Source organism: Falco rusticolus, chromosome 1, assembly GCF_015220075.1.
Source record: "Falco rusticolus isolate bFalRus1 chromosome 1, bFalRus1.pri, whole genome shotgun sequence".
Taxonomy (NCBI): Eukaryota; Metazoa; Chordata; class Aves; order Falconiformes; family Falconidae; genus Falco; species Falco rusticolus.
This window is the reverse complement of record NC_051187.1, coordinates 86,556,257-86,570,158: the sequence shown is the minus strand read 5'-3', so window position 1 is coordinate 86,570,158 and position 13,902 is coordinate 86,556,257. Positions and strand designations below refer to the sequence as shown.

Below are 13,902 nucleotides of genomic sequence, written 5' to 3'. Positions count from 1 at the left end.
TAGGAGTTAGATGTTTTTTTAATTATTTTATTTTGGGGAGAGGTAGGGGGTGAGGTGGGAAGTGGCATGTAAAAATACATAGGGAATCTGAGGGGGGGAGGGGGTGGAAATGCTGCAAGATGCAAACCCCAGCTGATCTGATAATGCCAAAAGCTGCTTCTACACTTGGTTTACACTTCCAAAATGGGAAATGTTGTAAAAATTGAATCTTTGCTTTAGTTTAGAGATCATCCTCTGCCAAGAGTGATAATTCACCTTGTTCTGAGACCCTCTGCTTGGTTCCTGCTGCCTGTCAGGTACCTGCAATAGTAACACTTTTCTGATCTGATTTTACTTTTTCTCCCCTTTCCAGCTGAAAATGAAAGTGCTGGCTGCGTGTTACTGCATACATCAAGGAAGGTAAGTAGGGATGCTGTATGATCAATTACTTTTTCATCATCCAGAAGCAGAGAAAAGGATCTTGAAACACTCTACGGGGGTGGAGAGGTGATTTTTACTGGCCTAAATAGAAGGCATATTAATGTGTCTTTCCTTGAATGCCTTTGTCTGTCTTTAAACCTAAAAAGCCATGTGCTGCTTGTTCTCCAAACAATTTCTCTGTGATTCTGATTGTTCCACTGCTTTTTGTCCCAGACAATTCCTTGACAACTTAATTCATCACTTTCTCTTCTGCAGCTGCCTGTGAAGGGATCCAAGCGTACACCATAGGGATACAGGCTGCTGAGCTCCTCTTCAGCCAAAAGCAGAAACACCCAATAGACATTGCTGTGATTTGGTTTCCTGTTTATTCTAGCTAATCAGGTCTGCCTTTGCAAGGTTCAGCAGGAGCGAATTCCCTGGAAAACAGCAGTCTAGGAGGATGATTAGGAAACAAGGCTTAGTTTACACTTGCTTTCAAGACCGTAACTCAGGAACGATAAAGTGAAAGTGCAGCAAAACCCTTGTGCAGGCTGTGTTACTACAAACCTCTGGCTATGAAAGTGCACAGAAAGTATGCGGGGAGGAAATGGGTTGATATTTAATACCGCATGAAGCCTTGGTCTTTGGGGCTGTGAGGCATGGCTCATGGTGCTTTAAGTTGTCTTGGCTCTTGCCTTGTCTGCTGGTTGGAGGGGCTGCCTGTCTGTATGAAAACTTAGAGCATTGCTGATCTTGGTAAATCATATATTGCAGGCTTTGTCGAAGGCTGTAACTTGGATTCTAAAATCTGTGTACCAAAGCCTTGGGGGCTTTTTAGGGAATCCCAGTATACTCTTTAACTCTGGTTTGCTTAAAGCCTCTAAGACAGCTCAAATCCTGAAAAGGTATTTCAGCAGGCTGAATTAGTAGGGGGAGGAAAATGAGCAATAGCTTCAATAGAAGAAATCTTCCCTCCAACTTAAAAAAAACCAAATGACCAACCAAAAAAACACCAACAACAAATAACATCAAACATTGTTTGATATTAAGTTGTAGAAGTTAAAATAAGCTATTCTGTGCTCTGGAATGGAAATGTCATTGTCAATAATTTGTCTAGTGCCAGTGTACTCAGTTGTATACACTTGACTGAAAGTAACCTAAGAACTTAAACACTTAAAGTGCAAATTCTAAGCCCAAATGCAGGATCTGCCTCTGATAAGAAACAGTTGGAAACTGCTAACACATGTGTCTCTCCTGTTCTATTTTTGCTGTTCAGAGCTGTAGGATTCCTGGTTTTTCTGACCTGTAGCTCATGCTTGAGTGTTTTAGTGTGCTGTTGAGCAACAAATAGCAGAAAGCTAGCCTGCTTTAGCAGGGCTTGAGAAAAGATCCTATTGCCAGGTTTTGCCTCCAGGGAGGACAAGTGGAAACTTTGTGCTTCACAGAGGAGATGGTTCCAAGTGTCTGGGAAGGGGGAATTGCTAGCAGAAAAGTGATCGGGTCAGAAGCTTTTATCTGGGAGTGTTTTCCCTGCTGGGTTGTCCCTGTCTCTGGTGGTAGCCTGTGGTTCTTGTGGCCTTTTGGCCTTCCAGCACTCCTAACCTGTGTCTCAGGCAAGTTGCTATCTGGCACAGTACTGGGCAGGCATAAATCAAGAGAAGCCCCTTGATGCAATTTGAAATATTTAGCCACCATCACAGTGTGTTTCCGAGGGAATTGGCCCAAGTGACCATGGCAACAGCTCAGGTAGAGCTCTGCTCAGGACAGTGTGCTTTTTGGACACCCTTATCTGAAGGTTCTTGCAGTGCCTGTAACTGGAGGTGGTCTCCAGAGCAGCTGCCCAGCCCTAGGAAAGAGCTTGCATCTTGGGACTTCTTAATGGGTGTTGAGAGCTCTTTTTTTGCAACAGATAGTGTGTGACTTTGGCCAAGAGGCCTGCCTGAAGTCAGGGGAGGCTGTTTCAATGTGTTCCCCCTTCTTTGACACAGCAGTCTCTGTTCTTGCCACGAATCAATGGGCAGCTTTGTAATCAAGGATACTTAATGCTATTAACATGGCTGTTGAGTAGCTGTCTTGGGTTTCTTGCTAAGCAGTTTCCAGCATCAGGTTGCCAGTATCAAGTATCCTGGTGTGACTTGACTATCTCACTGAAAATATTTGTGAAGGAGCAATCCATTGATGTTGCCTGAAACTGCCAGGTGTCCTGACTGGAACAGTTCTGTTTGAGCTGTCTCTGGGGTGCTACTGTACCAGTGCTTCCACTAATCTGATTTTTGGTTTGTCTTGGGGAGTGATGTATTTAAAACCTTTCATGGTAGGTATTTGCCTTGCTATGTTTAATATGCATATCTTTCCCAGTGTTATGGGAGTGGTAATAAGGGTGGCTATTGCCCCTGTTTTCTATAAAGGACTGGGAGCAGGGGAATAAGACAGGACTGAGGCATGGAAAAATGTTTACCTAAGGCATTGCCTGAAGCCTGTGGCAGAGCTGGAGCTGAATCTTTTTGACTTGCAGTAAGCTGCTGACAGTGCTGTCGTGCCACAGCAAGCAAATGATGCTGTCATGTGCAGCTTGCTGGAAGATCAGTGTTGATTGAGATTATGTGGGCAGATAATAGCTCTCTTCCGAATGCCTTTGATTAATTTCTGCTGTCCTTCAGCTTTCTTCTTGCACTTTTCTGCTTCTGGTAGCTTCTCTCATGCATGGGAGGAGTTGGTGACACGAAGCCACTCTTGCTTTTTTTGAAAGTTACTCAGCACTGTGGCACTCCTGATGCTCTTGACCTCCTCTGCCATCCACCTTGTTAAGTCCTGTCCAGGTCATTTGGCCTCTTTTCTGGTTGAACCTACATCTGATGTTGGACTGTACCAGACAAACTGAAATGAGTGACCTTTGGGAGGTGGTTGCTGGTCATATGATGACCCCATGAACAGCAGTGTTACAGATGGTGTGATAGGTGTTTTAACACCTGCTCTTAGGCAGTTAGAATTTGAGACTGACTTGGCCGCTGGCAGTTATATGGTCTTTTTGAGGTGGAGTTGTAACAAAGCTATGTCACTGTTTCTTCTAAAAACAGATGGTAACAAAGCCTTGGGGGTGGGAGCTGAAATACTTCAAAGAATCCTCCCTCTCAAGGATGCTGTGTAAGGAGTGATTGATGCAAAGTAAAACAGTGCTAATTGCAATGGATGTGTACTGACAACTTGATAGTTGCTGTGATAATTACAGTAATTAGTGAGATGTTAGCATCTCTTTCCCTGTGTCTAGGCTATAAATGGAAAAGCTAGAAGGGGTATGTGTGAGAGGAGGGGATCTGTGAGTCAGGCTTTGGGGTGGTTCTGTAACTTGGGGAGAACGTGCCAAGGTCCTGTTGTGGAGACAACTTGGTGTCAGATTTGTAAAAGTAATTAAGAGCTTGATTCTTACTGTGAGCTTATGGGGGACTGAGGATTTTAATGTCTTGACAATCTGGTCCTGAACATCATGAATTCAAGTTTGGCTGATTTCCCGTCAGAAGGAAGATCCACAGAACAAAGTGCAGCTCCCATTTCCTCACTCAGTCTTAAGCTGTTGAAGGAGAGGATGGGACTGCCGTTCCTTGACTAGTACTGTGAATGCTGACTGCGTGTGTGGATTTCCAAGGACTGTGAAATGGGAACAATGCATTTGTAGTTTGGTAAATTCAATTAACAAACTTCGCAGCTGGCAAACCCAGAAAGGAGTTGAGGTTCTGTAATACAGTGTGCTGTTTCCACTGTCTCAAGGCAAACAAGTCTGGGGCAGCAGAGGGAACCAGCGGAGAGTTGTAACAGTTTCAGCCTCTGTCTACTGTCCTTATTTTTTCTTTTTCTTTTTCTTTCTCTTTTTTTTTTTTTTTAATTTAGTCAAAGCTAACTGTTGCGCACAAAGGAAGAAAACTTCCTTGGGAGTGGGTACAATAGAAATAAGAAGTGTCAAAAAAGGTGATGGGCTGGATGACATTCCCCACCTCCCACTTCAGGGTCCCTGATTGGGACCACTGGGAAGAGGTGGTTTCCAGCTGGAGAACTGACTTGGGTTGCACTGAAATGCATACTGGTAATTTTTCGTGCTGCTGAGCTCAAAATCCATTTCTTCCAAATAACTTTTCCTGCATTTCTGCCATCTTCTTGAATTATTTAAACCTAAAGAGGATTTTAAATGCTACCTTAAGCATTTTTGCTTTTAGGCTAACTGATGTGCTTTATCCTAGGTAAAAATAAGCTGCTTTTTTTTTTTTTTTTTAATTCTGCTTGCTATGTCAGGGTATAAATGGTACCTAGGCATTCACCTATGGGCACTCTGTTAGGATAAGCCTTGCAAATGCAAACCTTCAATGCATTAATGCATCAATGCATAAACCTTCTTTTCTTCTAAACATGATCTTGAATGGTCAAAGTGATTCCGGAATTATTGGTTGGGTGGCAGTAACCTCAGCAAAACTGCTTGTGAACTCCATGGATCCTAGGCCTTTGATGTTAGGTATTGCATATAGCTGTCTAATGCTTTTGCCTCTTCTTAACGCAGTACCTGAAATTAAAGAATTTTGAGGAGGAAGTCAGAGCCCACAGAGACCTGGATGGGTTTTTGGCCAGAGCCAGCATCATCCTTGATGAAACAGCCACCTCCTTGGATGATGTTCTTCGAGAGATGCTGAAACACTTTGCTGAAGATCCTGAGAACATGGAGCCAAGCTGCAACTTTGAAAAAATCATGAGCACTTTATTCACAGATTCAGGGACCCCAAGAGAAGGGAATGGTAATCAACTCTTGAGTTGTTTTTGCCAGTGGGTTACTGTTAAGTTGTCATCCTTTCAATTAGTGGGGTGTTGAACTCACTACTGCGTGGTCCCCGGACTTGCATGTTGCATGTGACACTGGGGATTTATTTTTTCCGTGTCACTCTGACTGAAGGGTCTTATGTCTCCAGGGTTTTTATGTTTTGGTAGAGCCTTTCCCCTGTTTCATTAATATGACACATAGTGGTGTTCTCTGGGGTGAGAAGTGTACAGCACTGGAGTGTCTTGTCTGTTTGGACCCGTTAGGTATGCTTGTCCTCAGACAAGTGTCCAACGCTCTTCAGAAAGAGATGCTTGCTGGTGTCTCTTCAGAAATGGCTCTTTGGCCATGTGATTCTCCACCTGAATTCACACAGGCTGGGGAGTTTTGCCTGCTTTGGATGAGTAATTGGTTGGGGAAGGCTGAGCCTTCGTGTTGCTCCCAGCCTGCTGGAAGGGATGAGAGGCACTTCGTTTTCCTCCAGAAACTCAATCAGGGCAGCCCTAGCCAACATCATTGGCTCACGTGTCACCTTAAGCTATCAGCAAATGTCATAGCATAGACTAAAACACTACCTCTTAGCCCAAGATGTAAAGAAGCTTAACTAAGCATTGTTTCTCTGTAGGCACCCATGATGTTTCAGAGTCAACAGGAATGAATATACAAACATGTACATCGCACCTCAAATGTAACTGTCACAGCCTGAGTGAATTTGTTTAACAGATATGTCAAGTCCTGAGCATGTAGTAAGCATGTTCATGCTTTGGTTACTTCTTGCTACCTGTCTTAGAGCTTTGTATTTATAATCTCTTTAATTTAGGCTTTCTGTCAATAAAGAAAAGTTAAGCAGTGCCATAAAATGAGAACACTAATTGGGAAGAGGGGGTGAGAGGGCAGGGGATTCAGAAGATGCCTCTTTTAGTCCTGTCTGTGAGTTTGAGTAATGCTAATCTAATAGCCTGGTATTGCAGTAAAGTTGATGTTGGGAGGAAAAACCAGCTGCTTTTCAAAGTTGTAAATAGCCTTAGAACAGCATTCAAAAGCATCAGGACAAATGTTTCCATCTTTCTCTGTCACCTCTCACCCTTGCATCAATCCACTGTGCAGATAAATAAGTTTGCTTGGTATTAGTACTTAGCTTCCATTCAAAAGGGAATGTTGTTTGCAGTTGTGAACCAAACATGGACAGCCTGTAACGTTTCCCTCCCTTCTTTTCCTAGTTCACCTCTTATCAGATACAATTCAAGGGGTCACAGCAACAGTCACAGGGGTGCAGTATCAGCAGTCCTGGCTCTGTATCATGTAAGTATCTGTGTTAGAGTAGCAGAATCTGCTGGCTGCTCAAAACTTGTAACTTTTCCTGCTTCTGGGAAGAATAGTAGTTTGGGATGTGCCCTCCTAAGTTACGATGGTGATGCTCTCTCCGTCCATCCTGGCCTGTGGGATCTCAGTCTGAGTGTTGGGCTGTTCCTCTTTGCAAATGGACAAGCAGTAGCCTGGGCAGAGGTGACCACAGTCTCTACAGGGCGTTAAGCCCTTGGATGCTATAGAAATCTGAGTGTCAACAAGCTAAGAATGCTGAAAAAAATCTGAGCCAAAAAGTGCTAATTACTGAGAAATGCTAATGAGGGGAACTTCTGAAAGGGACGAGCAAACCAGTTCATGGACTGCTTTGCCTGCCAAAGTCTGGGAACTTGTACCAAAAGACTTCTTAAGTCCTTTGATGAAAACATCTAAACTTTGTAACTGAAAATTGAAGTCAGAAGTTCGGACAGTATTTAGACGCTAATTTCTTTGGCAGTTAATTCAGATGCTGATTAATTGTCAACACTTAAACACTGGAGCAAAGCCTTAAGACAGCAAGAACTCTGTCACCTGGGATTTATGAGACATAGTGGCTTCACCCCAGCTTCCACTTGATCAAAACTGGGTTTTGAAATTGTCTCACAGTCAAGCGTATTGGGTGAGCCAAACTGTCCCTCTGCAGAGGAAGGCCAGAACCTGCGCTGCTGAGCCAACCAAAGACTGAGATGAGATTTGACTTCTGTCTGTTTCTTTATGCAACTCTGTCAAGTTTTTCAAGAAAAATTTTAATTCCTAGAGAAATTACTAGGGTATGTTGGATAGGTGCCTAAAGTCTTGGAGAGTGCATGCACATATTTTAGCCTTTACAGCCAGTTTGCTAGGACAACTGTCACCGTAGCTCTCCATCTACTAGCAGTTGTAGTCTTTGCTTATAGCTGGAAAAAATGTAGTGTGTTCTGCCTTGGAAATAGATAATTTAAACAAAACAAGTCACCAACAAACAACAAAGAGATTATTGCATATCGGGGCTCTGTTCTGTGAAATAACTGCACTGGATAATGTCTGTGCTGCGTGTGCTACTGCCAACTCTATTCTTACGCCAGCATGTACAGAGCATCTTGCACAAAGAAAATGACTATACAGTAAAATAGTCTTTCTCTACTGATCAACCAAGAGGACTTTTGAGCAGTTTTCTCCTCTTTGGATGCCATAGGGAGCATAGTGGCAACAAAGGATATGTACATTCTACTCTAAGAAAGGTAGAGGGTGGAAGTTTCTACTGTGGCATGTGACTTTGCTTTGTGGAGGGCTTTGGAGAGCGTTGACTTAATAACAAAGCATTTCTACAGGTCATGATACAAATGCTGTTATTATATACATGAAACTGAAAAGGGTAGGTTCAGCCTTTCTGTAGAAAGTGTGCCAAAACTTTAAATGCATCCATGTGAGTAATACTAGCTTCCATGACAAGACATGATTTGAAAAATAAGCTTACAGCCTGAAGGTGTCTTGTGCAAAACTTTCCTTGTTTCTTCCTTTTGTTACTCTGAAGAGGGAGAAGAAAGTGGTGGGAAAGCAATGATGAGTTATTAACTATAATTATCTAATTACTGCACTGTATTTCTGCTATAGCTATTGTGCAACAGATTATGAACCATATTTTTAGGTCTCACATTTTTCTTGAAGTCAGATTGCAAAACAACTTTGAAAACTCTGAAGTAAAAGGAATTTGTTGATGATGATTTTTTTTTTCCATGTGAGTGGGCATAACCTTTAAGATATCTGCTGGTTCTTTATCCTTGCATTTAGTCTTTGCAAAATTTTAGATTGGTGCTGCTGGTTTTTGTGTGCCTTAACCATCTTAGTTCTAAAAGGATGAAAATTGCTAGGTATTGGTGTACATGATGTTTTCTTCTAACTAGAAAGCAAATCTTCAAAGTTACAGATTAGTTTCATTGGTCAAGGACGTGATCTCATACCTTGGAAGCCATGGACACAACTTTTTTTTCTATTCGTAGCATTTGCTAGAACAGCAAGATGCAAACTGGCATGTGAAGCTGCTGCTTGACTGTTTCATTGGAGAATTTGTGATGAGGGGTAGCCAGATCTGTCCCAGAGTGTGGAGTGCTGAACTATTACCCTCAGGCTTACTTGATTATTCAGCCTGAGGAAGTTCTCCTGTTAGAAGGAGCTTAGGGAGGTGCTCTGGTATCCTCCAACCTGCAATGACTGCAGCAGGTAGATGTACTGCCAGGAGGGTGCTGAAGAGTTCCTCACAAATCACCCAGACCTACAATGATCCAGAGCCTGGAGGGGGTAAACTGGGTGCTTTGTATGTCTGGATCAGGAAAGGTGGGGAAGAAGCACCTGTGAGAGCTACTGGGTTTGGTGTTGCATGGTTCTGTGGCTCAAAAAGCCCAAGGAAGGCCTCCCCCTTATCCAATGGAGATACATATGGAGAACTGGCTCTTGTCACAAGCCAAGACCTATCACACCCAGTTGCTTCTTTCACTGTCTGACAAATGGAGATGTAAATGCTTATTTTTAATTACACACCGAACTGTAGGATACCTAATGTTAAGGATTTTGAAGTGACTGTTAACTGACTGCTGGTGGATCTGTCTCCTTGATCTCCCCATAGGAGAAACACCAGCTGTGTGGGTTATTGAACAAATGCTTCCTGAGCCGAGTGGAATTCCCCAGGCATCACAACTTCCAGGCTAGATTCTTCTTGCCAGGAAACAGATATAATTGCTTTTTTCCAAAGCTGAAACCTCAGAAAAACATGAGGCAAGCTGCTTCATAGTCTGGATTGAGTAGTTGAAGAGCCTTTTTTTTTTTTTTTGGCTGCGTTCATAAGGCACATGGATTAGTGAAGGGCTTAATTTCAGTGCATTGAACTGATTTGCTAAAGCTGTTTTAACAGGCAAAGCATAGAAAAAAGCCTTTCTGCAAGCAAAGAGCAGTTTAGTGGTTTGTAGGCTCTGTGTTGCTATAAAATTGCTTACTCTGATATAGTGTGTCATTGCAGTGATTCCTGTGGAGGAGTTCAGGTGGGAAAAACCTAGGTAGCCTTTCAAAACCGGGTGTTATGAGGTTATTTGGGATATCGAACAAGACTGCTGTTCGAATAGAGTAAGCTTTAAGTGTAGTAACTTCTCAGATCTAATGTATAACTGGTGGTTGTGTGAAACATGTTACTAATGGATCTCTTGACAAAAGTAATGCTAAGCCTATTTCATGTGTTGAAAGTATTGTCCAGACCCAGAGGTTTGTGGGTCTGTAGAAAAGCCACGTTGCTTCAGATTTAGCTGTTGAAAAGATTTCAAATGGAGATGCTTCAGTTGCAGTGTATTCTTCAGAATATTACCCCTTCTTTCAAAGAGCAAAATGAGATGCTATGGGAAATTATGTAGTTTAACTGTGTAAAACAAATACTGTCTTCTAAAGAAATGACTACAAGATTTGGAGTCTTATAAACCAGAGCATCTTTTCTAAAATTTACAGTCCTAATCTCTCAAGTGTTCTCTGGGTTCAAAGAACTGACTAATTTTAAGTTCCTGGTCACCCTTGTTGGGCTGTCTGAAGTTACGCTGGAGAGCTGAAGCTCTTGCAGGTGCTCTTATGAAAAAGTCCTCAAATTCAAACCCTTCATTAGGAATTTGGGTCCTGAAGGGGGTCTGTTGTAGAGAAGGATGACTTGTTTCAGTGCCTGCAGCATGCATGCAGGGAAGAGATGTCTCCTTAAGCATTGACTTGTAGATAATACTTTTCCCTAGAGAGGATGGGTCTTTTTGGAGGCCAGCAAAGTGCGTTTACAAGTTGAAAATTATATCCAGCTTGGAGTGACCTTGTTGCTAAAACAGCCCTGTGCCAAGCTGCGGGTGAGCTGGCTTGCTGGTCACAGCTTCATTCCTCACTTGCAAATTCTGGTTTCTGGAAGCTTGTGCCTGGAGCTGCTCTGTGGAGGAAGATTTATTTGCAGTGGATGAGAACAAGAAGTGTCATTGTTGTCCTGCATTGGGACAGGAAAAGGCTGGCTAGCTGATTACCTCTGCTGGGCACTTTTTCTTACTGCAGGGAATAATTTGTTTCTGAATTAACTTCCTTTCTTGCTGCGTTTAAAGAGGATTTCTGTTTCTCTTGGGTCTCCATAGTTTGCCCCTTTTTATGATTCAGTTGAGAAATGTGCTATTACTCTTGATAACATCTTGGGTGTGGGGCAGACCTGCAGCGTGTGTGACTTGGTGTATCAGTGATTTTGGTGGAGCATTGCCAGTTCTCACCATCAGAGTGCCATGCTCAGTGCTGCTAGATACACAGTGTGGAAAGAGGAGGACAGCGAAGCAGGAATGTGTACTGTAATTTAAATGCCCTTTTCATGAGCTCAGTTATTGGAGGATCAAGATAAAATTGCTGAGAACACAACCTGGCATCTCACTAAATCATAGCCCAGCATTTTCTTGTGTGACTAATACTGGGTGAAAATAGATATTTTTTTTTTCCACTTTCTGGCCAAACCAAAGGAGAATCAAATTTAGCTAAACCCAAATCAAAAGGCAGCTTGCCTTTGGCCAAACCTGACTTGATTTAGTCAGCTGAAAATGCCTTGCTAGTTCTTGGGGGTTTGGGGGGCTTTGGCTATTCACCCTTCAGAATTACTATTTTTTTTTTCGTAGTGGGAATTTAAGTGCTACTTGAAAAGAAGTTGCTTCAGTTTGAAAGTGACTCTCCTCTTGGTTGAGTTTTACCTGCAGTCTTGCACAACTTGGAATTTATCCATGTGAACCAAATAACTTTTTTGTCCTTTACAAATATTTGCACAAGTCTAGTAGGGGCTGCAGTTTTGGTTTGTATTATATTTGTATCTGGATTCTGGAATTAAAGTAAAAGTGGGAGACGTAAGTGCTGCATTAGCGAGTAGGATCTGAGTCTGCTAAATAATGGCTTAAATTTGAAGAAAAGCTTGAGATGCTGAGTGGTGCATGGGCAGAAGTGACTTGGCCTTGGACTGAAAGTACCTTTTCCCCCAAATAAATGGATGTAGCTGAGCAAGAGCAGGCTCAGTGCAGATGAGGCTGCATTTTGCACAAAAGCACTGTTTCTCCTCTCCATGCAGGAACGCTCAGGTACATCAGACATTCTCTGTGGTGCCTGTTTAAATCTGGTTTTTCTCTGGTTTACCCTCACTAAACTGACTCAGCCTGATTTGTGAAGGTGTTATTGATTTAAATTGTATCCATACATTGACTTAAACTAGACTGGAAATTACTCAGTGGTCCACGCTGTTTTACTGGTGTGATACTGGGATATACTGGGATTCAGATGCACATGTTTGTGTCAATAGAGCTCTTTATGGAAGAGTTGGAATAAATGTTCTCATAGGTGTGAGAAGTTGCAAATTCCAGCATTGTGAATAAAACCATTCCACATAAAAATGGGTAATGATGACACCAGGGTTCTTGGTGTCTTGTAAGTGTGCTCAGTGTTGCTAAACCTTCCAGTACTGCCCAAACTTCGAGATCATTTTGTTGCACAGTTCCCCAGTCCCTCAATTTAAGGAAAACGGCGGGCTCCTGATTTAGAGGAACACAAGGTTTGGCATGGCTGCCCAGAAAACTAACTTGCATGTGAAAGCGATCCAATATTAAAGAGCAGCCTTTCAGAGTCAAGTTTTCCTCTACATAGCCAAGAAGCTCTTGAGCTAAAGTGATGTTGTAGCCTATGGACTGGTACTGTTGGCAGGACTGTCATCTCTGGAAAGCAGGCCTTAGAGGTGAGCTACTGGAGCTGAAACATAACCCTGTCAGTTCAGGGAGAAAGCCAGCTACAGAAGAAACATGTGGCTTGCTCAATTATTGCAGTATATAATAGCTCTTTTCCAAATAACTTGCTCTATTGCCACATGAATTTGCATATTGTAGCTAGGGGAGCTGGGCTTTTGCACACTGGCTTTCCTGCCTTGGGTAGCAGCAAGCTGAAATTCTGTTTCTTGTGAGGTTTCAGTTCTTGGGTTCACTCAAACAGGGTGGGAGCAGGCAAGCAGATGCTGCTGAGCAGCACTGCTAAGGCATGGCTGGTAACTTGTACCTCCACAACACACACAAACTTCTATTCACGTGTGTGCCTTAGTATGCTGCCCTACTTGGGGCACTGGGACGTGTGCTGGTGTGATCAGCCCTTGTCCTGTAGTAAGTCTGTTCTGGCCGTACTCCGTACTTCACCAGTTTTTTGCTAGGTCGGGTGCTGCCTGATGGGTACAGTAGGAAAGGGAGGATGTCTGGAAAGTGTTAGTATGGCTCTGTGAGCAATAGGTACCTGATATCTGCTTCTGCCATCTCTGAGACAGAAATGGTGTTCAAAATGCCCAGAAGGCCGCCTTTTTCCAAACAAACTAATCTGAGCTCAATTGCTGAGATATGAAAATGCTGAGAACAGCCATTTGCTGTTGGTGACCATTTCAGGTGGATGAAGGTGAGAGCGCTGAAAGTGTGGGACCACTTGAAGGTTCTTCCATTAATCTAAAGCCCAGAGTTCACATAGCTTCCTTATTGGCTTGTTGAACTGTTAACATAAGGAGGCTTGTATGCTGTCCAGCCACAGCAGGATTGCTACGAGGTCGTTGATTTGCTTGTGAAAATCAGTGTTGTCTCTGCTACTTTGATCCCTTGGGAGCAAAGGACAAGAATTATTGCGGATCCAGACTATGGGTTTAATTGAGAAGATAGCTTGCACTCTATTTTCAATTACTTTAGAAGGGATTTATTGCTAACCTTAGGACCTGCCTCGATCTTTCTCTCTTTCAAAGCTGATTTGAGTAGAAAAAGGACAAGGGGCTGTGGTGGAGGGGAGTTCGGAAATAAATTAAATACTGTCATCTGACTCATAACCTATATTGTTCTAATTAAGCTGTTTGGTTGCACTCAGACAAGTGCCTTTGTCTGAATTAATTTGTGTAAGTAGACTGCTTCCAATCTGTGATCAGGAAGTCAAACTCGGTAAGAAAATACTTGGTGGTGTGATTTTTTTTTTTTTTTTTTTTTTTGCAAGTTATAAGATCATAATATAATGTGTGCCTGACTAGTACATCTCCAGCCAGAGATCTTCAGGAGTCATTACTGGAAAAACCTTTAGGGTGTGTGGGTGTGAGAATACATGTTAAAAGAAAAGAAATGGGCTAGGATTATGGAAGAGAAGTTAAAGGAGAGATGAATCTTTTTATCACAGAGGACTGTAAGCACGGGCTAGATGAATAAAAGGGAGCAAGCAGTCAAAGTGACTTTGAACGAGAAAAAAGGCCAGGGAGGGGAGGAATCACTCCAAGGTAGGAAAACATACTTCCGTACCTCTTTCAGTGTCGATATGTAAACCCTGTGTATGTATTTCACCAGTGCTTTTTA

The 13,902-nt window shown here is 42.6% G+C and overlaps 1 protein-coding gene across 5 annotated transcripts in view; it reads left to right on the top strand.

Annotated features, from left to right (window-relative positions):
- Positions 1 to 13,902, top strand: part of SLC4A11 (solute carrier family 4 member 11) — a 96,919-nt gene that overhangs the window by 39,588 nt on the left and 43,429 nt on the right. For 4 of the 5 annotated variants that reach the window (XM_037387917.1, XM_037387897.1, XM_037387926.1 and 1 more), the window contains exons 4-7: positions 353 to 399; positions 4,946 to 5,177; positions 5,823 to 5,885; positions 6,418 to 6,499. In XM_037387917.1, coding sequence (XP_037243814.1) covers positions 353 to 399; positions 4,946 to 5,177; positions 5,823 to 5,885; positions 6,418 to 6,499 — 424 coding nt within the window. The remainder of the gene's footprint in view (positions 1 to 352; positions 400 to 4,945; positions 5,178 to 5,822; positions 5,886 to 6,417; positions 6,500 to 13,902) is intronic. The other variant, XM_037387909.1, reaches the window with a different exon arrangement.